A 24,574-nucleotide genomic window follows, 5' to 3' on the forward strand; every position below is an offset into this window, starting at 1 on the left:
ATCACATTTGCTATGTAAAATGTCATACAGTTTCTGATTTAAGTCCTAAATACATGATCTCTTTAATCTGAATTTATTCAACTGAATTTATTTAGTTTCTTTTTTTAAAACCCAGTCATTCTTTAACTGCCTGTATCCTGTAATCTCCAAACATGTTTACTTCCTATAGCCACCTCACGACGTTGAAGCCATACAAGTTTGCAACACTGCACATATTACAGCTACAGTAACATTTTGGAAGGGTGGATGTGCACATTTGTACTGTACATTTAAGCAGAGTCTTTAATCTTTGTATAACAAAAACAAAAACCTGAACTGAAATTTCACTGGCATCATATCCAGATAAATGTGCCACTTCATTAAAGGATAATAGCTGCTTGGATGCAACACCCAGGTATCGGATTCACTTTCCCAGCATCTCTTGCGCTCTGCAATCACCTAGGTATCCTTTTTAATACCACTAAACACCGCAGGAGGGCAGTAAGGTCCAGGGAAGCACAGTTTCTTTAATTTAAAGAAAATTAGGCCAGTCCCTGCATTGTAAAAGTTTACTTCACATGATTGGCATGACATCTGATAACAAATGCAGTATGTTTTGCTGTCTCACATGCATAAATCAATTTGGAGAAATATAGCTGTAAACCACCATACCAACATGATTAACGCCTTAGACTATTGCTTGGTATCTACAATGCACCGTTTTAAGATTAAAAGACTTGGCCTGCCCTTTAGCCTACTCTAAGCTATAGCAAAGCAGTTATATTTATTTTTTCTAATACTTTGACATAAGGATTTGTTGTTTTAAAGTGATAATGGGTTTTTACAGATAATACAGCAAAACTACTGAGACCATTATAAAGATATATCCCCCCCCTGAAAGATACAGGACAGCATTAAAAGTCCATAAACAGGACTATAGCAGCCACACGGTAATCCTCTGGAGAATAAAGAAATAATTTAAACCTGGCTAGGCCTGGTTGGATGTAACTTGTAGGCTGCAGCATCGGCATTACGACGAGGACAAAGAAGAGCCAGCAAATGTGCAGCACAGCCCGGTCTTGTCGGCGTGGTTCCGGGTGGATTCGTTTTGCAGGCTGTTTGGGAATACTTAAAAACGGGCGCAGAGCTTGCACAAGAATGTGCAGTTTTTAGAGGGGCGGAGACAAGCTGGCCTTGCATCCATAGCGTGAAGAGCGGCGGACAGGCTGCCTCACTGTAGGCTGCTGCAGAGAAAAGCCCAAGTTTACAATAGGAATAAGAAAGCTTGTCTCTCGGCTCTTCTGGTCCATTATGGGTGGATGTTTTTCGGTCGCAGAAACGAGTCACACAGCCCGGTAGGCATTTTTTTCGGTGCTGTTGAACTAACCAGGCTCGTCCATGGTAAGGTCACGGTGGGATTCGAGCAAGTGACCCGCTTAACATAGTTAGAAGTGCGGCTAATTTAGAGAGACGCAACAGTGTTAACCAGGAGGAAAACACCGCAGGGTTACATTAAAGGGACGGCAGCCTGATTTCCCTGCGCGTTATGTTAAAAAGCGCCTTCTTCCGCGGCTGTTTCCCCGTGGGGTGGATAAGAAAAGTGGACTGTGGTTTGTTTTCTGCATCCACTTGAAGCCTGTATGGAACAAAGTGTGCTATATTGAAACATAGCCTGCGCCGTGCGGTGGATCCAGGCGTATAAACATATGTCGTAACAATTCTCGCCAAGAGTCCAGCGTCTCCCGATATCATCATGAGGACCACCGAGGAGCCAGACGGCTTTGACGGCGAGGCCTCCAACACTTCCATGATCTCCGGGGCCAGCAGTCCATATCAGCCCACCACCGAGCCAGTCCATGCGAGGAACGTTTTGGGGGGGATAAGGTGCGACGTGGAGTACCTCAAGTCATACTTTGGAATTTTAAAGATGGTTGAAGTGGTAAGTTTGATCATTACTGTTACATTACTGCAGTGTTCAGAGATGTACAGCCGCATTAAAGTGAGTAGAACAAACTATGACTCACCACTGGTAGGTAACATCCACTAAGCAGCCACTAACATATGGACTAAATAGTTGGCTATATTCTTATTAAAAGCTTTAACTTAACATTTTGAAACTATGATGTCTTCTGAGAATTAATACCCTGCGCATTACTTCCAGTCCTGAAGCTGAAAACCCCAAATCAGAATGTTAATTCAAATAGATGCGGTCAGATCCTGGTTTACCCTGCCCCTAATAGTGGTCAGTCAGGTTTCATACTAACAGTATGCCTACCCCATTGAATGTGAAGGTGGGGGTATGGTTGCTAAGGTTTAGAATTCTCAATTCAGCCATCTTTTGCAGACCTTTCCAAATATGTGACTATTTTGAAGGATACACACTGGCACCGACTACATGGTACATTATACTCCAATGGTAAATGTTGATATTATCCCCAACAGTGCCTTTATAGGGATGTTATTTTTTTTGTGATAAGCTAGCATTTCTTACATGATAACTGTTGGTTTTCATGTTTGCAAAAAGGTAGAAAATGACCAAAAAATGAAATTTCCAGTGTGTGACTGCTTTCTGCTGCAGCTGTTCTAAAAGATCCTAAATGTGTTTAGCAACTGTGGGTCTACTCAACAATGCACCTGGTGATACCTGTGTATTTAATTAGGTCCCTAATTGCCCTTAGAAAAAATATTATAAAATTACTTTCATTATTTCTTTGTCAGGATCTAGTGGTCCCTGGAAAAACACATTTTCACTTAAATCACACCTAAACCAGATGCCTGAACTGAGACACAGGCAACAACAAAGCAAAACGAGGGCTCCCACAGCTCTGACAATTAACCAGAGGAGGAAATATCTATCAGGCCAGAGCGATTTCTCTTCTTCTGGTGCCAAAAACTCAGACACAGGCCTGCCCACTCATACGCATGGAGTAGTGTGTCTGCAACAGAACAAACCATGGAGTTGAGGAAACTAGCAATTACCTGTAAAAATGTTTGTGCATAACACAAGATAACTAAAAGTCAAACTGTGGGACGACAATTATGCATAGCTCCAGCTTCTCTTTTTAAACTTTTGTTTAACTCTAGAAAAATTAGTGTTTGAAAACTATTTCAACTTGTGGGTGGCTGAGTCTTGCAGAAGAGCACAGTCAGCCTAAGCTATTGCACACACCTGTGATGTTTACCTATGTATGTGTGGGAAGTTAGGATAGGAAGCCATCTGTCATCAGCGTGGGAGATGTTTGGAGTAGGCAGTAACGAAGAAGAAGAGTCATATTCGTAGTCTTCATCTGTTTCACAGCAAATGATAGAATATTGTCATTGACTTGGCTGCTCCATGGCAGCACGAAAACAATTTCTTCAACATTCCTTTAGCTGCAGAGACCAAAGAAATGTAATCCAATAAATATAATAATCTTTATATTCAATCATGCTGGTCCCTGGCTTCATGGTTCGAATGTGACTTTTAATACATGTGCAGGTGTACCTGCTTGGTGGCTGAGTCTTACAAAAGGAAGAGGTATTGTAATACCTGAATTTCAGTAGTGATAGAATACTTTTGATAGCTTGCATTAGGAAACAACGAAACCTTTTTAATTGAACAAAATAAGACAAAGTTTTTAAATATTAAGTGTTAGCTGTTCAAAAAAATCAAATAAAAATTAATTAACAAAACCGTATGATTTAATCAAGGTACAAACATGATTATAATCTGAAGGGACATGTAATCCAAGTTTTTGTCAGTGTTCATCACCTAGAGCATTTCGGTCACCACCAAAGAAGTATTTAGGTTCAATAATCAGCTTCACAAGTGAGTTTTGGTTTGAGAACATTTGCCATGTGCAAAAAATTGAAAATAAAACCTGCACTCAATATTGCAAAGGCACAAATACAAATACTGCAAAAAAACAACCAGATTGTTACACAGAAAGATAGAAATGACATGCAAATATTGCAACAGGTAGAAAAGAAGTGCAAACTCATCTCTGAGTGGAAATCCCTAAACATTTGTCAGATATATGCTGTAAAATATAGCATCTATGGTAAAGCTTTCTTAGTTACTTTTACTAATCTTCTGTTTACGCTTTATATTTATGTAAATGGTTCAGTGCACTGGTACTGGCTTTCCAGTTTGAGCTTGTCATTCCTCCTTCACTGGCAAGGACAGGACTATTGAAAGTCATCCAAGTTTACATTCAGTATCTTAGAGGAGGCCTATAAGGATTGTTTCCAAACATTAATAGCATCACTGGCTTGCATTTTACTGCTCTTTCCTCTTATAGTTTAACTCTGTGCCAGTTGAGGCTGTGTGATGCTCTACTAGAACAAATGACAAAGCAAAGTAACTAAAGTTGCGCTCATATGCCAAGGAGGTATTGTGCCTTTTATTTATATAACTGTGTTTACGGAAAGTTGTTCTGAGGCCGAAAGGGCAGTGTTCATATGTTAATAGATCATCTTTGTGCAGAAATCAGTTGCATGGAGTAATGATTAACATCAGTGCAGAATGGACTGGTAAGGAACAGTACTTTTTGTATTGTACCACAGGCTTCTTTAAAGATCCACATACCTTTTTGGACACATGGAGTAGTAAGGAGTTCTGCTGTATAAAATACTGGTTTTGTGATGTCAGTTTTGCCAATCATCACTCAAACGTTATTGGGCCCTTTGGCATTGTTCATACTTCCTTATGTGTTTGCCAAGGTAATGTTTATTATATTACATCCACACCCATGCCTTGTTTGCACTAAGGTAGTAGTTAAAAACCACTCTGACCTTTGCACTGACCCATGTTTACTGAAATATTCTGTTACCCTCTGTGCAGATCAGGATGCTAAGTGCTAATAGAACTGTGTAGTTGTTTCACACTGCAGCACTAAAATGCATTTGCACAGGCTTTTAGTGAGCCAGTCAACTTGTCATACCTTGGATGGATGGATACGCAGGCTGCTGCTGACCCTGTACTGATCGGAAACAACCCCCTGTGGGATGTAACCTGACCGAGGTGTGCATCCTGACATCAGGTTTGTCTCTTTGCTGTGATTGGGTCAACAAAGTCCAACCCTCTACCATGACTGGAATTTGATACTCACTTGGCCCGAGAGGACACAAATCATACTCTTTGTTTCCCAACAAGCCATATACCTTCATGATGAATTACAGTTCACTCATGATGGTGTGTGGACCCATGTTTTTCTTTTAACTACTATTCTAATAAAGTAGTAGTATGGTAATTAAATATTATGGTACAATATTTTTTCCCGTCTGTGGATGTCGTGTAATGAAGTTACCAGATGCTCCCAAATGTGAGCGAGCACTTCCTGCTCAGAGAGAGACGCCATATGCTCCATTCTCTTCTGGTTGAAACATTATTTATTCTGAGCTTGCAGGGAGACATAAAGACAACAAGAACGTTGCGCATGCATGTGGGGACCGTCATTCAGGCTACACTTCTCATCACATGGATAAGCATGTTCAACATTTTTGGGTAATTATTTGTGTGTAATTATTTATGAGGTCCCATAGCATAGAGAGTGCAGCATATAATGTTGCATGGTCTCTGGAGCGAGGCCGCTTTTCTCCTCCATTCATTTTCTGTCCACAACAGATGGCGTATAAGAAGGAGATCTGAGTCCAAGAGGCCTTTAAAGGCAACTAATAATGTGCTTAATCCCAAAGATAAGAATGCGTGTGCATGCAGGAGGGAGAAGGGAGCTGATGTGCATGATCATGCACTTATGCAATCACAGTGAGCAGGTTGCATAGGGGTGAAGGTTGACATAAAATCATTACTTAAAAGATTATCCTGTATGGCGCTTTGTCAACCCCTGTCTCCTCTCCTGTGGCTGCCTGACACCTGCTACACAGGGACGTGGGGAGAGCAATATACTTTCTTCAAGAGACATGACATCATCCCTCAGCCCAAGCAGCACTCCACTCATGTTTGGGTGTAACCTTTTTGGTTGTGTTACAGTCACAGATGAACTGCTATCCGATGACACGCTCTAATGAGGCTTCAACAGCTGTGCAAAACGAAACCTTTGTCTTAATGTTGGTCGGCCCAGTGGATTTGCTTTCTCCTGTTTTCCTGCTGGACATGTGTTCATGCATTACTGTATGTGGACCTTGTGGAGTTATATACCTTTTTTGTGCATGTAATAGGTTTGCAAAGTGAAAAAGCCCAAAGTCCACCCCAAAGGGAGTTCCTATCTCCCACAGAAAACTGCTCTGTGAACTGCCTGAAAACAACTTGATTGTAGTCCAGCCGTTTCCCTTTCATGGAAGCTAAATGCGCCTCATATAACGCTCGCCAAGCGGCTAGCCTGACACGCCCTCAAAATCGACACGTCCTCTCCCTTCCAAACACTGGCTACCCTCCAGGCACTCAATGGACATAAAGTTGTTACTGCGATGTAGAGACAGAGCTCAGTTAAAACTTTATGGATGAAAGATACATTTGTTACAGATTAATAACTCACCACTCACCAAACTCTCTCTCCAGTCTATGTTGCCTAGCTGGTCATGAACACACAGCTGAACCGAAGCTGTGTTTACTGACTTCTCACTGACCCGCCCTTCTCTGCTTCTGATTGGCTAGTAGTCCTTAACTAGGAACTGTACATGTGCAACTCCCAACAAAGATCATATAGAGACAAGATTTATCACTCGCTAAAACGAAGCCTTCAGCACAGGGTGAAAAGAGGAACTGCAGCAATGTGCAGTATGACAAAAAATATGGTGTTTTTTGAAAATTAAACCATCTAAACCTGTTCTGGTACAACCCCTAACCTGAAACCCGAAACTGAAAATGAGCACAATACCCCCTCTTTAAGTGTTTCCTGTGAGGTGATCACCCAAAGAGGAAAATTGCAATGTCACAAACAGGAGAGTTCTCCACTGACAGTGCCGGGCATCAAAGAACAACACTGGTCAGAATCCGTGCACTCTGCTCATTCAACTGGATAAACTAGGTTGGTGATTGAGCTACTGAGAGCTAGGAGAGAGGAGGATGGCTCTTTTGCTAATGAGACAGTTTTTTTTCTCAAATGCATTTGTTCAGCATTGTCGAGCAATGAGATACAGCTAGTGGTGGTGGATTGAAGTTGGATTCACATCGGATGAAAATCTGCATTGGGTTTCACAAACAATCCCATTGTTAGGATTTTGAAACGTCTTTTAACTTTGAAGCATTTTTACATGGACACTTTGGAGTCAGATTAGCTTCTTAATAAACGGGATTCTGAGTTTTAGATGCAGCCATTTCTGAGAATCTTAGTAGATTTTTATGCAAAAGAAAGGTAAATAAATATCTTATCTCCAGAAAAGGCTTTGTTGTACAGTTGGTGAAGTTTAGATACTTGCAAAAAAAGTCATTACAAAAATAACCCATTTCCCAAATAGGCATACCAAAAACAGACTTCGTGATTTATGAGCAGTCTGTATATACTAGGCACAGATTTAGCAAATCATTGTCTTTCTTACATCTTCATTAAACACACACATCTTTGTACTTCTACAGTTGTGAGGACCCTCATTGACATAATGTGTTCCCTGGACCCTTACCCTAACCCTAACCATAAAATGGTAACCCTAACTCTTACTAGGTTGCTTGATATCAAGTGATCCAAGCAACCTGGAGCAGTGAGACATTCAGTGTCTCGCTGATGGAGAAAAAGATGCTAATGAAGCAGCACCTCAGTCATCTCTTCATGGAAGAAATGAGTGACACCTACAACTTTTTAGAAACTTCACGTTATGTTTTACTGCACTCTTAGTTACTCTTTGTTCTGACTGAATTGGTGAGTTTAAGAGAAAGTGTAGCAAATATCTAATGTCTTTATTTTCCGTTCTAATGTCTTTATATTCTCCCTGTCGTGAGAGAAAGCATGTGTCAACAAAATATTTCATCCTCTTTCATGCTCATCCTCTTAATCTTTGCTCTTCGGGCTGTGACTACAAACCATATGGTTTCCAAATCAACCATGACACTTTAACTTTAATTTACTTTGCATGAAATTCACTAACAAGGATTTCATGGCAGGTACCTTTTTCATATGATGGAGGGGGGGGGGGGAACCTTCATCTATGTAAAATGTTATCTGCTCATGCAAAACTGGCCCTTACTTTTTGCATGAACATTTGTAAATCCAATGTAATCAAACACTATTGTGATTAGGGCTGAACAATTTATTGAAATAGAGATACACAGATAAGACACAAGGCATGCCTTAGGTGACAATCAATCTGCTCTTTCAGGCACAAATACACAATGAATACGATGCAAAGACTAAAAAGCCCAGTAAATATGGCCATAAGTGGTTGTGCCTTTTGGAAAAGCTCAAAATGTTGCAATTTTCTTGCAGTTTAACCTCCAATCATCCTTCAACTCAAACCCATCATTACACAATGTATTATAGTATATCAACATTTAATACAAAACATTCAAACTGTCCTGTTCTGGTAGACCAAGCAGATCTGGACTAAACTGGTTTGAAATCGGCTGCTCCAGGTCGGTAATATGTTGCAGTGGTCTTCTCTTGGTTCTGTTATGTCTCTGGTGCTTGGACCACTCTGAGCCAATTGGTAATTTGTGTGTGGTTTTGTCGGGGGCTAGATGGCAGAAGAACACCTAAATAGCAGAATTCTTCCCGTACTGTGGTTTGTTGATGGATGTTGGCTGGAGGGAGGCATCTTTACAGACTGCCAGGAGCGGGACTCATGAGATGGACCCATGGCCTCTGGTCTATTCATAGGACAATCACTTCATCATCTGGAAAGCTTGGAATTTCAGCTCTAACAAACACTCACATAAAGTTACAGAAATGGCTTGACCTACAGTAACCTTCATGCATATGAGCAGTAGCCTATAACCAGTAAACATTTATTTTGTACTTATGTTACTGACACTGACACTAAAAATGAGATAATTTGTTGTATACTTGCTGGAACTTTAGGATGACTTTGAGATTCATCTAGTCACACAAATCAAACGTGTGGTGTAATTGTAAACGGTTTTATTGATATTGTTATTTAGAGGGTAAGATATTTAAAATACACACTATACTATACTGTTTTCTTCTCCTGTCTCTCTCTCTGGGACTCTCACTTTAGGTCCTATCCCTTATTGGATTCATCTGCATAGAGACTATCATGATGTGCTCACCCTGTGGAGGGGTCTACTTCTTTGAGTTTGTTAGCTGCAGTGCCTTCGTGGTGACAGGAGTCCTCCTCCTGATCTTCATCCTCAACCTGCACACCAAGGTGCCCCACGTCAACTGGAGCCTCACGGTAGGTACAGGGAGACATAATGTGTCATTACTGTCATGATGCGTCATATACTTGGCTCAGTTTAGAACAAAAGGTTCTTGACAAGGGATGTGACAAAAGTTTGAGACAAAATGGCCGCCGGTTGGCACACAGTCACTCGGGAAATGTTCAAGTCTGACACACGAGACTAGCTAACACAGCTGATTGAAGGTTTAATTACTAGAGATTGCAAGGTTACAAAGTGTTAGCTTGAATCCTAGACTTGTGTCTGTATACTGCACCTAACACAACTACAAGATGGACTACGGCTACACTGAATTTGCCAAAATGCCATACATTTTCAAGTAGGCTGTGTGGAAGCATTTGGTTGCAGGCTTTATTTCATTTTTTGTCAAAGAGCTGAACTAACAGATTAGTTTCCTTGGCTCACATGTAAATCTAGCAGCATGCTTCATTTTATAGCGGAATTTTCTTAAGTAACTGATAAATACTTTTACAAAATTTAGCAACACTAGCAGCAAAACAAAAATGATTTACCTTGACATTCCCATCGACCTCAGCACTACTGTGTGTTTAGCGCTAATAAAGCAAATGTTAGCATGCTTACATGCTGAACTATGATGTGAATGTTATACCTGCTAAACATCAGCATGTTAGGGTTTGGCATTGTGAGCATGTTCCCAAGCTGATGTTAGCATTTAACTCAAAGCAACACTTAGCCTATGAGTACAGCTTGTACTCACTGACTGTATAGTCTTGTATTTATTATCAGGGTAAAGCTCAGCAGAAGCTCATTACACAAGTGAAACTGTGAAACTTTAGTGAGTATGGAACTGGTTGGGAGGGCATACGGTTTCTGTGTTACCACCAGGATGTGCATTGTCAGCTGTAAGCAAATGAGTTGGTGGGTGTTCTCCATCAGATACTGGCTGTATTTGCCTACAAACACACATTGGCGTGTTCTGAGCTGCAGCCAAGTATCCTTTACAGAGGTGAGTGGAAAAAAACATCTCAAAATGTATTCCCAGAGGCCACACAGCGTACATATCATAGTAAAGCAGTGGATGTTAAGCCAGATGTCCAAATCCAACCATAGCTATCAGATTGCTTTATGGTATCCTTAGTACAATATTCCACCTCAAACATGAAGAGAGGGTGTGCCTTTGGCTTCTACTTCTGGCGAAACCAAATGAAAGCTTTTTACAGTCTTGGAAAGGCTGTTCATATAATGTAAAATCCTCCTGTTCTATCTTTTTCTGAGATGTTCTGTTCCTTTTCACCCCCGTGGCTCATTGACTTTTGTCATGTCAGCACTGACTTGTGGTTTATTTTTCCACTTCATAGTCTTAAAATATGTAATTAACATGTATTGTTTATGTGTGTGTGTTTGTGTGCACAGACGTGTGTTGGAGTAAGTTCAGTTGTGAGTTAGACCCACAGAGGAGGTTGTTCTTCAAAGACTGTTGTGGCCTGTGGTTTGGCTCATTGGCATTGCTGGAAACATACTGTTATGCACAAAGATATTGAGACTTTCATATTTTTAAAAAAAGGGAAAAAAAGAATATATATTTGGAGAACAACACATTCTGTGTTTATGCCACTAAAACCCTCTTTTGTTCACTTTTGGTTGGTAAACTCTAGGAAAGAAAGACATACAGTAGTTGTTGCTTTCCAGATTTCACAGTCTCTGCCCTGACTAGTAGCTAACAAGCCCATGATGCCAGGTTCCACTCCACACAGTTGTAAGCTGCACCCCACGCTGTTTATGTCTATCGAGTTAGAAGCTGCTCCAGTCACACTGAGCCCTTGGGAATTTCACCATGAGTAAGCCATTTCAGAGTGTTAACCAACTGTTAACCCTTCTGCTGCCATCCTCTGTTTCCAGGCTCTAATCCGTAGACTGGCGCTACTATTCCTTCTTTGTGGAGTGAGTTGTTTTATAATGCAGTTGAGACTCTCAGAAGGAGGGTTTTGATCATACAATTATGTGCTATGTGATCCCATCTTCTCTAATTCACCCTTTATGATGACTTTGGCAGTACAGAGAGGGAAACTCAGGCCCTGACACCCACTTCCTCTCCTTCAACACTGAAATGAATGCTGTCCTGGGACAGAGTCCTGGGACCTTGCTGTAAAGCCGCTTGGTGACTTTTAGTTACTATGTTTAACTTCAGGTTTTAGTTTGCGTGAATACGCTTGTTTTGCACAACCGGCTAGAGAGACAGATACAATCAAACCATACAGGCCATTGTTTTCCTAATTTGCACAGCCAAATAACTGCTGGCCATTCAGCGGGGGTTCTGGGACAGACATGGGGCAACCCTGAGGACCCACACACAAGGAAGAACATTCACAGGCTAAAGGGGAAGGTTATAGGGATATTAGTGTTGTCATTCTCCTTTTAAAAAGAGAGCAACTGTTTGACTACCCAGGCAGTGTGCCCAATATATTCTGGTTGTTTTATATAGGGAACAGACAGTATCTCATCACAATTAACATATGAATGAATTGGGTACTTCAGAGGGAAGACAGTTGGTGGGTGCTGACTGGACCCATCACAGCCTTACACCCTTGGGGCATAACACAAAGCTGCTGTCTGTATCTGTTTATGTCACAAAAATATCTGTATTGTATCTAAATTGTTTTCTACTGCCATGAATACTTAATAAGTTTAGCTGCCAACAAAATATACAAAAAACACAATATTTATATTTTTATAGTATAGCAGTTCCAGTTCAAATGTTACTGACAAAAATTAGCTGGATTACTTTTTATACCGAAGAAAAAAGTCAAGTTTTTAATCAGATTTATGGATGTTTGTAATGGTGTTTGTGATGCCCGAGTTTTACGATTTCACTGAGTTATGATGGGAGGGAGGTGTGGCCAACAATTAGTATTGCAAAAATTCAGATGCTATTCAAAAAGCATTTTTGTTGTTCATTTTCAAATAATGTATTTGTTTATATCCCTACTACACACACATACCAGCATTAAAGCATCAGTTTAGCACCACAGGGTACTCTAATGGATAATAATGCAAGCAAAGGATTATTATTCTTGATGGGTTTCAACAGAATTTACCCCATGAACATGAAGTATGTTGTTTATATGTGTAGTATGCATGCACATTTCTCTGATTGATCCCATGTTATTCTGCCAGTAACTACATCTCTGCTGAATCCAAACACACGGCCGGGGTTTGTGGTTATTAATAGCTATAGTCATTAATCTATCATCAGTTCAGATCAGAGACCACTTTACTCGTTGTATTTACTTTGCCTGAAAGTGGAATCCAATAAAAGCTTTCTTGGTTTTGACAGCTGAAGTTTGCCACCCAAGCAGACAAAAGACATGATATACTTGCCTGCTATCTTTATTTGTCTTTCAAAGAGAATCAGATATAGATGTGAAAGGCGGTGAGATGCTATTCTCGCATGAAGCTTTCTGGCCCTGTGTGACTCGCCGTCACTGTCAAGAGACTAAATTTCATAATTAGTGTTCTGCTGCGTCCTCTAAGGTTGTTATAGATGCAGCCCAATTAGTATTTCTAGCTTCTATCATGAGAGCACAATCGAAACATAGAAGCACGTACAGCAAAAAGCATCTCCCTTTTGTGCACAAACCTGGTGTACAAACACAAAATAAAGTAATTACAGATTTCTGATTACAGTCATGCTCCTTACTATCAAAATAGAGATCTTTTTTAAATTGTTATATTTTACTTTACTTGTATATTTACTTGTTTTGCAGGCACTCTCAAATAGTTTACACTGGGAAAGTCTTGGGGCAAACAATGTATATGCAGTTGGCCAAGGTTGACCGAGGATTAAACTGGATGCCATCCCAAATTATGTAACTGCTTGGGTTACATACAACAATACAACATTTTGAAATAAATTTATAGTTCTAGGATTAAGGATAAAAAACCTCAGTTTTGTTCAATGCTGTGAATCGCAGCAGATAGAGAGAAGATTGTAAAACTATTTTACGAGCCAATAATAAACCAGAGAGCCAGTGGTTTGGTCCAGTCTGTGCTTGTGTTATTCAAGGTCTTGCGGAGTGCTGGCCTGGTGAAAACGTGGAATGGAGTGAAAGAGTGAAGCGTAGGGACCTAACTGACAGGATCTTGAGTGAATGTGGGATCTGAAAGCTGGAGAAAAGCTTTTCTGCACACGGGGACAGGACACCAGAATGTGAATGTGCAGTATTTCCTGTTTAACCAGTCGAGCAAGATAGATGGGGTGTGTGTGTGTATTGTAAACAGTGTTTGTAGTGTGTGTATGGTGGGTGGGGTTATGATTTTGTTTGAAGGTTCCATATTAATGCGTTACTGATTAAACCGCAGGATCAGTTACAAATTGTCATAGTATTTATGCCCTGCTGAGTTGTTTGCTTCATCTATAGTGCGCATGTGTGTCTGTTTCAGTGTTTGTGACATCTCCATTGTGTGAGTGTTGTGTCATATGAGAGGCCGTGTCTGCCATGATCACTATCACGCATCTGATCACGAGGGTCGTGCTCCAGTCATGCTGAGCTCTTCACTATTAACCCTTTCCTAACGGTCTGTACTGCGAATACCAGGAGTGTAAAACATCAAAGGGAAGTATCCCTTTCATTTTCCTTCTCATGTGTAAAAAGGTGGGGGATGGAGTGAGTGGAGAGGGTATATTTGTGCTTGTGTTTAATATGGGGTGCTAGGTGGCTTTTAAGTATGTGTTGTTGGCCTCTTTGTCCCCCTGCAGTTTTTTTTTTTTTCATGATTACTTTATTACTTTAAACGATGTGCTTTGGCATAACAAACATGTCCTGCTGTGAGGCAAAATTTCTTTGGTGTGTTAAAAATGATTAAAATCTAAAATGCATGAGGCAGCTGTTGTAGCATTGTCGCTTTGAGTGCCTCAGGTGCATTAAATTAAAGTGTTATGTTAAGTCCACTGTATGAATAGATATTTTCTCTATATTTTAATTGAATTTATGGATTTATAAATGATAAATACTACTTGTGGGGCTGAAAATGTGTCCATCGCACTAAGTACTGAAAACTGTAAATAGTTCCTGGTTTAAATCAGAATTTTGTTATAATTTAGGCTGTTCTTCTACAATAAGTTTGTTTTGTTAAATTACAAAAAGACTTGTTGAAAAACATGTTTATATTCCTCAAAGCAAGGTGTCTAAAAAAAATATTGTTTTGGTATTGGGGCTGTAGTATTGAGCAATTTCAAATGATGCCCTAACTGCATGTGTTTATGCAGAAACAGAATTGACACACTCATTCATGTACAGCCATTGTTTAATTTCATGCTTTACCAATGACAACATGATAAATGACAAATTCAAATTTGTTTAAATACTCTGCATTAGCTGCTCCCCTCATGAAATACTTGGTACTAAGTCCTGAAAAAAATAGTACTGATGCACATCTAGAATCTAATGTTATCTTGTATGTTTTTGTGTCTTCCTGTAGGACCTGGTTAACACTGCTGCCAGCACCTTCTTCTTCTTCTTGTCGTCTCTTGTGCTGGCCTGCATCAACCACAACACTGGAGCTGAAATAGCAGCAGTGGTGTGTACTCAGAACCATCCTCCTTTGCCAAGATATACATATACAAAACATATCAGACATCTTTACAAACCTTCTCTTATCAGTTAGCATGTTTCCTATGAAGACACATCACAAAGGATTCATACTTGTGTATAAATATAATGATGCAACTGAAGACCTCAGCAAAAGTACTTAAAGAAGCCAACAGACTTTTATCTCATATGTCTGGGTGAGCACGGGTGATCACCGGGTCACATACTATCTGATGAGCTCATTTCTCATTTCTCTTTATATATCTACTTATGCAAGCAAACATGTAAGCTTTTAAGCCTGTTATCACTCCGTACAGATTTCCATGTGTTTCTGGTGTAACTACATCAAAATAAATTTGTCAGTGCAAATACGATTTTGGGCACATTTCAGGAACCGTGCAGCCTTTGGTTCCCATTCAGATTCATATATTGTTTTCCTACTTCCTGTTTCCACTTGTGTGCAGGTCTTTGGCTTCCTGGTGACAGGTGTGTATGGAATAAACACCTTCCTGGCAGTACGGAGGTGGCGCCTTGGCAATGGGTGTCCGGGGGCGGCTCTGACCAGTGAGTACATGCGAGCACGAACGGCATCTCGCGGAGAAATGGAGGCAAGACCTGAGCTTGCATGAGTGCTGGCAGACAATCAGAAAGACTATGGGAAAGCCACACTACCGGCAGCTGACTGAGATGGACTCTGCCTTCAGAACAGTATTTCATTCAAGTCTTCAGTGTATGGGCCATCTCAAGCTAACCACACGCTTTTGACTTCTCATCACAACACCAAGGTGAAGAGCTCGAGTCAGAATTTAAGGTATTCTCCGTGAAAAACATTTCATCCACATATCTTTCTAAATCATTGTGAAGGATGACTTCCACAAAGACCCCAAAAAAAGGGTGACTTCACTCCAACTGTGCACCTTCTTCTGTTCTGGCGTAGGTGTTGACTTTTTAGAAATTTTAGTGTTTCACTGTGAATGAAGTCGAGTAAAAGAAGGTCAGCTTTTGTACAGTCTGCTTGTTTCACGCTGCTTTCTGTGAAGTCTGTGGTAATAAATGGGATTGTGGATCCAGAAAGGCATTGTACCAGCAACATACAGTAACCTGCAGTACAGCAGAAGCACCATGACTTTACTGTTCTTTCTTAAATACTGACACCAGCCTTTGGCTTCTACCTGCGAGCAAGGCTGACATTAGATATTATAGTGTAAAGATTACACATGTTGACATAAGATTTTGTTTCTCCTTTGTCTTGACTAACTCTACAAATGCCTTTGTGACCTTTAGCCCATATTAAGATCTTTCCTGCCTGAAATTATACAGTAACAGGGTCTTTCTTAACTGCAATACAGACAGTACAATAAAAGTTGAACATTCTGAAATCAGTAAAAGTACTTCTTTGCAACACAAATGCATCCAATGGGTTTGACACAATTATGAGACCAAAAAGAAAATTATTTAATACTTCATTCCATCTACTTTATGCCAGGTTGTGTATAAACTATCCAAAAAATATTCACACTAGAATTCCAAAATTTGTAATTTTGAGGTCTGTGTGAGGTCAACACTGTGAACCAGGAGTAGGTTATATAAGGCGATGTTTGGAAGATAATTGGTATCTTGTTAGTCTTGCACATATCCAAGGCCTCAGGTAATACAAATGCTGACGGCACATCAGTGAGATTCATTTTGAAACAAACAAACCAGTAGGTGACCTGGTCAAGATCAATGTCCTTAGCTTATACACTGTATCTCAGGTATTCACACACTCCTTTAAATCTTTGATTCTTGCAACAGCAACAAAAAAAAACCATATTTCACATGAAATCACAGGGTGCCTGACCTGAATGCTGTATTTCTTTATGCCTTCCTAATTATTACACGTAGGACTATCATAGAGAATGGAATTAACTGACACAATTGATTAAAAAATGAAGAGTCACATGAAGGTGGGGACAGTGGGATGGAAATATGTTACATTATTGTCACAGCTTGCACTCTGTTTTAGGTTGAATCAAAATGTATATGTATCTACAGAATATTATTACACTTTATGTATAATGAAATCTCTATCATTCCACATTGCAGCTGTTTTAAAGCTCATATATACATATGGAGTGCAAAACAGACTTGGCATACCTTTTAATGTTTTTCTGTTCGGCCAGTGTACCTGTACAAACAGGTAAAAATGACATCATATTTGCTTTTTAGGATGAAGGAAGAAATGTCAACTTGTGTCTTGTATTGTTCTAATGCATTGAATCTACACTACAGTTACACATGTGTATGTTTTTGGTGTTGTTTGAGAGCTCTTTGTGTATATTAGGCTTGGGTGGGTGTGTGCAGGCTCTAAATCGACTCTATGGCTCCATCTCCTGGTCGTCATCTACAATGTACTCATTGTGACGTCAGTGGGCGGACTGTACAGCCAGAAAATTACAGTAGTGTGTGTGTACAAGTGGAGGACCAGAATTTTATGTGACTGTTGTTTAAAATTAAAAACTGTATGACTTCTTAAACAGCCTAAAAGGTTTCCACAGTACACAAGAGGCTTCATTAATCAGACTTTTCTCATGGTTTTAGTAACTTGTATCATGTACAACTGCTATTTCTCCTGGTTTTGTGACCGAAGTAGTTTTATGAATAGACAATCATATTTGTTATTTGGTCACTTACATTGATGGATTTGTTTCTGATTGATGAAAAATGTTCACATAAACATTTGTACAGCAAACATTGCGACATTTTATTATGTTATTTGATTATATAAAATGACCATGACCAATGTATTTTTCACAAACTATCAAGCTGCATCTCTCTGTATAGCCCACAACTTTATGCTACAACATGTTATGAACTGTTTGTATTTCTGGGGAAGAGAAGAAATGCTTTCCACTAGTTTCCAGATTGTGCTTTAAACAGTGGACATGATTAGCCTGACTGTTTGGATGAGGTTAGGGGTGAGATGTTTTTCTGTTTTCTTTTAATTCTGCGTGCTTTGTTAATGATTACAACGAGGTCCGTCTTGTTACAGCATGGAGCCGTACTTAGCTGTATGCTGTATTTATGTATTTAAAACAATCATAAGAGGCTTCACGTTGGTTTATAGTGACAATTTAAATAAAGTGATTTGGACATTATTGAAAAAAACTCAGGTTTTTATTCAAACTTTTTTTTACACAAAAAGCCAAAATGGTAAAAAAAAAAAAACAATACCAAAATGTTATATTTCACCTACAATATTTCAGCAATAGGCCTAATGCTTAATGTCATTATTTAACATTATTTTTAAACTGTATGCACGGCAAAGGAGTATGAGTGTCTTTTGTTGCTGTCTGGTGAAAATCATGCATCTCCAGATGTGGGGAGGGTGCTTCTGTGAAGTTTTCACATAAAATGAAGGATTAAATGTTTCTTTCGGTCACAGGGGGGCTGGAGCCTATCCCAGCTGACATTGGGCGAAAGGCGGGGTACACCCTGGACAGGTCGCCAGTCCATCGCAGGGCCACACATAGACAGACTCACGCTCACATTCACACCTAAGGACAATTTGGAGACACCAATTAACCTAACCTGCATGTCTTTGGATGGTGGGAGGAAGCTGGAGCACCCGGAGAGAACCCACGCGGACAACATGCAAACTCCCCACAGAAAGGCCGGGGCAACCGGGGTTTGAACACGTATAACATTAACACACTAATCAGCTTCAGTCAAGGCCGGTTCTCTTGCATCTTTTGCCAGTAGATGTCTGCATTTATAGCTCTCAGCTGGCTGAGATTGGGGAGCAACATTTGCATATTTCTACTCACCGTTCAAACAAAATCTTAATACACATGTAACCACAAAAGAACAAAAAAACAAACTCTCCCATAAAAGGCACAACGGTGAATAATTATTGGATGTAATTGCAACTTTGGAAGTATTTTCTTAACTATTATTTTAATAAACTGCTTTCCACATGGAAATTAGAGATGGCAATTTACATCCATTCAATTCACAGTGCTGTTGTAACACTCACGTTGTGCAGTGTTTACTACATAAACAGTCACTGTGGCGTTCTAGTGCGTCTAATTTCTCAGTAGTGGCAATGGAAGAACTGAAGAATCAAACATACATGCAGAATTGGCAAAAACAAACAATGTGAATGGACAGCCAAAATAAGAAACAGTGATTTTCAAGATTCAGTAAGCATTAAGTGGCTTCGATGCAGTGTTATTCACACATACACAGGTTGTAAGAAGCAAGTACAGTACACAAACTGAAACATAAGAGTAGAGAGTCTGTCAAACTTTGGTTAATTGAATAGGTTTGAAAATGTATCACCATTTCTGTTGCTTACATCTAGGTAAACATTTTCGCACATATAAACAATGTATCAAGCCAGAACAGTTTGGCATGCAGTATAGCACACCACAGGAACTCTGTTGATCCAAAAGTGGAATTTAAAGGAAGATACGATAAGCAAACATTATCCTCAAATAAAAAAAATACACTCTTGTAGAGTTATGACAATTGCACAGAGGTTGTATCCAGCCAACCTGCAACCAATCTGTTCTTCTATATACTGTACATATGTTTTTTATAGTAATACTGTGAATTTATAAGTGAGGATGATGCCCCACAAACATATGCCTCCCGTCTTTTCATTTTTTATGTAGCGCTTCCATTTAAAAATGTTGAAACATCTTTGTTAAAATGCAACTTAGTACTCCTAAACATGTATTCACTAAGGACATTCATTTAGTGTTGTAGTTTAATATGCGTCAGATTCATGCCAAAAAGTCAGTATTAGGCATAAATTCAGATTCAGACATGTGCTCCTACATGTAGATTGTACTAACAGCTTCTAAGGACTCTGCATACTGCGATCAAACTATTTCACAGCTTTATGATAATTGAAACATCAGGTTAACAATGACATTTATATTTTCCCCAAATCATTGAAGACACTGGATATGGGTTTGGGCATGAAAAATAGCATTTTTAAAATTATTTTATAAACTACTTGTAATGACCAGTAAATTAGTGATTTACCTTCGACTGTTTTTAGACATGAAAGTCTCTTCAATGTGAAATACATTTTCACCTGTGGTTACTCAACAAAAGAATTCTATTCAGAGAGGATGACTGAAGAGGATCTGGATCCTCCTCCTTCTTCATCCATGTGACATATTGAAACACTTGCCGATCTTTGCAGATGGCCATTTCTTCTGCAACGGTTTGCTTTGTCTAATATAACATGTCTGCTGGTGAAGATTTCCCTGTGGTCTCAGTCCGAATCAGAGTCTGAAGAATGATCTAGAAAACAAAATTGAAAAAGCACCTCTGGTATTAGAAAGAGTGTCTCCGGGTGGGCCTTCTGTGGACATGTTACATATGTGAAAACAATATTGGCAAGTGTAGTAGTAGTGACTTTCATGCAAGAAAGTAACAAATAAAATAATATGGTGCACACCCTCCATAAGCGGGTTTGGCGGGTATGGACGATGGATGGATGGATGGATGGATAGATATTATGGTGTACTTGAGGGTAGTTTTGTCTTTCAAACTATGACGGGACATGGTGGATTAAACAATCTGAGGTTGAGTCATGATAAATCACAAATAATAATTATGGGTTCTATTTAACTAAGTGCAAAATTTGACAGAAAAACATTATGTTGAAAAGGTTGGTTCACCCACATCACAGTCATATCACTTCCCCCATAGCGGCATCTGCAAAAGTGCAGATAGTTTTTATTTTAGTCAAGGAAGTCTAAAAATATCCATCCCCGAAACTTGTGCCACCTCTGCAATGTAAAGGAGGTGAAAGCATTTCAATTGTGACACTGAAAATAACTAATCAAACTTGACCAGAGACAATTTAGAGGTGTGGAAAGTGAACAAACAGTTAATATCAAAGTGAAAGAGGCACATGTAGCATGCATAAAAATTAGTTTTTTGAATGTTGATGCAGTCTGTCTATGCTCTAACTTTTGTATTTGTGCTGGCAGTAAAATGTAGACCATAGTGGGTAGAAGGGGGTTGAAACACAAACCCAGTTTCATATCTAAATTGCACTCTGCCATGTCAACGCAACTTACCATAACAATTTTATTTGCAAAAAAATACAGCCCAAAGAAGTCAACATTTAAGTTTAAAGGTTAGGTTAACCCAAAGTACAAAAAACATTAACAGCCCACCAAAAATCTAATTCAGTCGCAGAGACAGATATCTCAAACCCTGGCCAAACACACCTAACTCCCGGGTACTTTTGGTGGAAACGCAGCTGCACGGCTACATCTTGCTAGATGATTTATGTTATTTGGACTGGCAGAACCGGCAGAGGATTTTAACAATATGGGCATGTATTTATACATATATCTCAACATCTAGCAGAAATGCCAAGTTTTATACTGTATATGTCCAACATACTTGTGTACAAATACAGATATTTATGTTTTTATACCATACCCGCTTATATAAGAGGTTTTAATGTATTGATCCTTAAATTGCTGCCTCCACCTCCATCCATCCAGCTGGACTGTGGAATTATTTCTTGTTAGGTGGCAGTGCTAATTGCTGCACCAACATGTAGTTAAAGTACACAAATATCCCAAAATATGACATTTTCTTGTATGTATTAAATTTAATTTTAAAATATTTTGCAAAACAAACTGGGCTACACAGTTGTAATTTATGTATACCATAAATGCTTATATTAAGTAATGTATATATTATTTTAACAAAAACAAATATGTCAGTATGTGCACTTTAAAGCACAGTATATTTAAACACCACAAAGTAGCAATACATACAATACCTACATAAAATTACCAGATACAGTATGTACAAAACCATTTCTGATTTTAATATGTGAAAAAAACAGATATTGGATCAAACTATATGTCCATAGGGTTATTTCTTATATAGCCATATATTAGATTGTAATTTGGGGTATTACCTTGCTGTCTTGATGGCTCGTCATTAGACTCCCCTCCTTGCTTTAGGAAATTGGCCAGCTCATTAAAAATGAGGTAAAAATCTAAAGCGAAAACAATAGTGGCAATGAACCCAAATACCTGTGAAAAGAAGGACATTAATATCAATACAGTGAAAGGGAACTGAGGTTGTTGGACAAAGGCTGTGTTGCATAAACTTTGTAGTAATACATACATTATGGTGGTGTAGGTAAAGATGAGAGTTCAAAAAGATACTTTACCCCAGCAGCCTTAGAGGAACCATCCCCATATTTGGACACTGCAATTATGGAGATAATGAAAAAGATAATGGAGGCAGTCACACATCTCATGAAATCCTTTGAGAGAAAAGAAAGAAACACCATGATTCAGAGGGAAAAACCAAATTCATATGGCTATTTTTTTCTTTTTAGCACTGGAAGACAGTTCTACTCATGTACAAGAGTGTGTATATCCACTGCAAAGTTTTACATTTTATTTGAAAATTGCTCTCACCATAAGAGGCCACAGAAAGCCTTTAAACCTCTCATTGAATTTGGTGGAGTAAGCGAACAACAAGAAGAGAGCAGCCAGGAACTCCAGCAGGGGAACTGTCACAAAGGCTGCTGCCCAGGATGCCGCAAAACACACAAACGATACGAAGGACAGAGCCTACAGAGACAATTAGAAATACAGAGAGACAGATATGTGAAACTAGTACTTTATGTTTAGATCAGTGAAAAGTTTGACCAAAGCCTTGAGCAAAGGGTAAACTAAAATCTGTGTTTCCATTTGTGATCGAAGACAACTAAGAGACACTGCAGAAGGCACTTATATTGGTTTCTCCTGTCTTTAATTTGTGTACCTATTTCTAAATGAGCTGCTTGGTGCTAAAGGCAAATGTTGATTTTATAATCCAACTTATAAATAAAATGAAGTTGAATCTTCTTTCATATTATCCCTATAATATAAGATACATATAATATATAAGATAATGTATGTACACTGCCAAGAAGCTGTGAGTCTGTGTGAACTACAGCTTCAGGCCCACTTCCTGTAAGGAGATACTGTTGTGTGTTTATTTAGACGGGCTTGTACACTGTTGCACGAGTCCATCTCGTTCTCTCTCACACACAAACACACTTGTGCAAACATCCACACACACACAAAGCTGTTATAATGAAAGACAACCATAAAATGTGCTCTGTGTGTGTGAAACAATGTCACAACTAGTTAAGATACAAGTAAATGAGCCTGGCCTGTGTTTGACGCTCTCGATGGGCTGGACACACCATACCAGTGCAAATGAAGGCAAGTCCAGACACTGTAATCTAAAACAGGCAGGGCCATCTTGTCTCCGTCTCAGTCAGTCATCCTCCACTGCCCTGAAGTTAGGAACTCCCCCTGATTGAACCCAAACTGCTGCAGCTGCTGTTCCTTTAAAACTGCTGCTTGCTACTGAGCAGCATAATGTCAGGGATCCATAAGATTCCCCCTAATAACACACCACCTACAGTTAAACTATAGAAGCTTCTCTCCATAAATCCAGGGCAAGTTTGGTTGTGTCGAAAGTCTGGCATTTTGAACAACTCAAACAGCACAGGATAAGCTAGTATAGTTCCTACATTTTGTGTTTACCACATCAGTGATCAACAAATTAGTTTTCAGTTTGTTAGATGTCTGGAGCTTGAGACTGCTCTAGGGCTGCAACTTATAATTATTTTTATAATGAATTTTTTGTTGCTTATTTGCTAGTCGAATAATTGTTTGTCCAATACAAACTGTGAAAAATGCCCATCACAATTTCCCAGGGCCCATGTGACATCTTCAAAAATCTTGTTTAGTATTTTGTTTAGTATTCTGTTTACAATTAAATAAAATTAAAGAAAAGAAGCAAATACTGTCACTGACTAATCGATTAATCTTAATTGCAGTGATGGAATGTAACTAAGTACATTTCCTCAAGTACTGTACTGTTTAAGTTCAGGGCTTTTACTTGTAATTGAATACTTCTTAGACCATGGTATTTCTACTTTGACTTAAGTAAAGGCTCTGTGTACTTCTTCCACCCCTGCTCTGAATTAAGACGAACTGTATTTTGAAGTGGGATCAGACAAGAGCGAACACTGTTTTCATAGTATTGCCCTTAAATAATAATAATAATAATAATAATAATAATAATAATAATAATAATAATAATAATCTTTATTTGTAGAGCACTTTTCAAAAACAAGTTACAAAGTGTTTTAACAAGTGTAAAGACAATAATACCCAAGAGACAATAATACAAAAACAATACAAGATAAAAGCATGAAAACATTGAAAAGACTAAAATACACGTTTAAGATAAATATAAAATTAGTAAAATAGAATAAAATAAAAGGGATAAAATAAAGTCTAATAAGATCGGGGAAGGCTCTCCTATAAAAGTATGTTTTAAGAAGGGACTTAAAAGAGTTCACTGACTCAGCTGACCTGATTTCCTCGGGCAGGCTGTTCCAGAGCCTCGGGGCCCTGACAGCGAACGCTCTGTCCCCTTTAGTTTTCAGTCGAGACTCTGGAACAGACAACAGACCTCTGCCCGAGGATCTCAAGGTACGTGCTGGTGTGTATGGGACTAAAAGTTCAGAAATATAACAAGGCAAGAGGCCATGAAGAGCTTTAAAAGTAATCAATAGAATTTTAAAGTCAATTCTAAAACATACTGGGAGCCAGTGTAATGAAGCTAAAATAGGGGTAATGTGGTCATATTTCTTTGTTCTGGTTAAAAGCCTGGCAGCTGAGTTCTGGACAGTCTGGAGTCGATCAATAGATTTTTGGGT

The 24,574-nt window shown here is 39.1% G+C and overlaps 2 protein-coding genes across 2 annotated transcripts in view; one reads left to right on the forward strand and one right to left on the reverse strand.

Moving 5' to 3' along the window:
* The first annotated feature begins 1,072 nt into the window (after positions 1-1,072).
* cmtm4 (CKLF-like MARVEL transmembrane domain containing 4) lies at positions 1,073-17,954 on the forward strand. The gene is made up of 4 exons (XM_046033103.1): positions 1,073-1,918; positions 9,088-9,264; positions 14,708-14,806; positions 15,282-17,954. Exons 1-4 carry the CDS (start codon positions 1,733-1,735, stop codon positions 15,444-15,446), a joined length of 627 nt encoding a protein of 208 aa, XP_045889059.1. The 5' UTR covers positions 1,073-1,732; the 3' UTR covers positions 15,447-17,954.
* A 780-nt stretch (positions 17,955-18,734) lies between these two features.
* cmtm3 (CKLF-like MARVEL transmembrane domain containing 3) overlaps positions 18,735-24,574 on the reverse strand; it is a 10,908-nt gene continuing 5,068 nt past the window's right edge. The window contains exons 2-5 of the mRNA XM_046033137.1: positions 22,269-22,424; positions 22,016-22,111; positions 21,758-21,875; positions 18,735-20,112 (exon numbers count right to left, since the gene is read on the reverse strand). Coding sequence (XP_045889093.1) covers positions 20,084-20,112; positions 21,758-21,875; positions 22,016-22,111; positions 22,269-22,424 — 399 coding nt within the window. The 3' untranslated portion in view covers positions 18,735-20,083. The remainder of the gene's footprint in view (positions 20,113-21,757; positions 21,876-22,015; positions 22,112-22,268; positions 22,425-24,574) is intronic.

Source organism: Micropterus dolomieu, linkage group LG20 (genome assembly GCF_021292245.1).
Source record: "Micropterus dolomieu isolate WLL.071019.BEF.003 ecotype Adirondacks linkage group LG20, ASM2129224v1, whole genome shotgun sequence".
Taxonomy (NCBI): Eukaryota; Metazoa; Chordata; class Actinopteri; order Centrarchiformes; family Centrarchidae; genus Micropterus; species Micropterus dolomieu.

What these genes read in the sequence shown, in the direction of transcription:
- cmtm4 (XM_046033103.1), top strand. Translation starts at nt 1,733, where the DNA reads ATGAGGACCACCGAGGAGCCAGACGGCTTTGACGGCGAGGCCTCCAAC. An exon ending in ACGTCAACTGGAGCCTCACG is followed by an intron (nt 9,265 to 14,707) that starts GTAGGTACAGGG and finishes GTCTTCCTGTAG; the next exon opens with GACCTGGTTAACACTGCTGC. An exon ending in GAGCTGAAATAGCAGCAGTG is followed by an intron (nt 14,807 to 15,281) that starts GTGTGTACTCAG and finishes ACTTGTGTGCAG; the next exon opens with GTCTTTGGCTTCCTGGTGAC.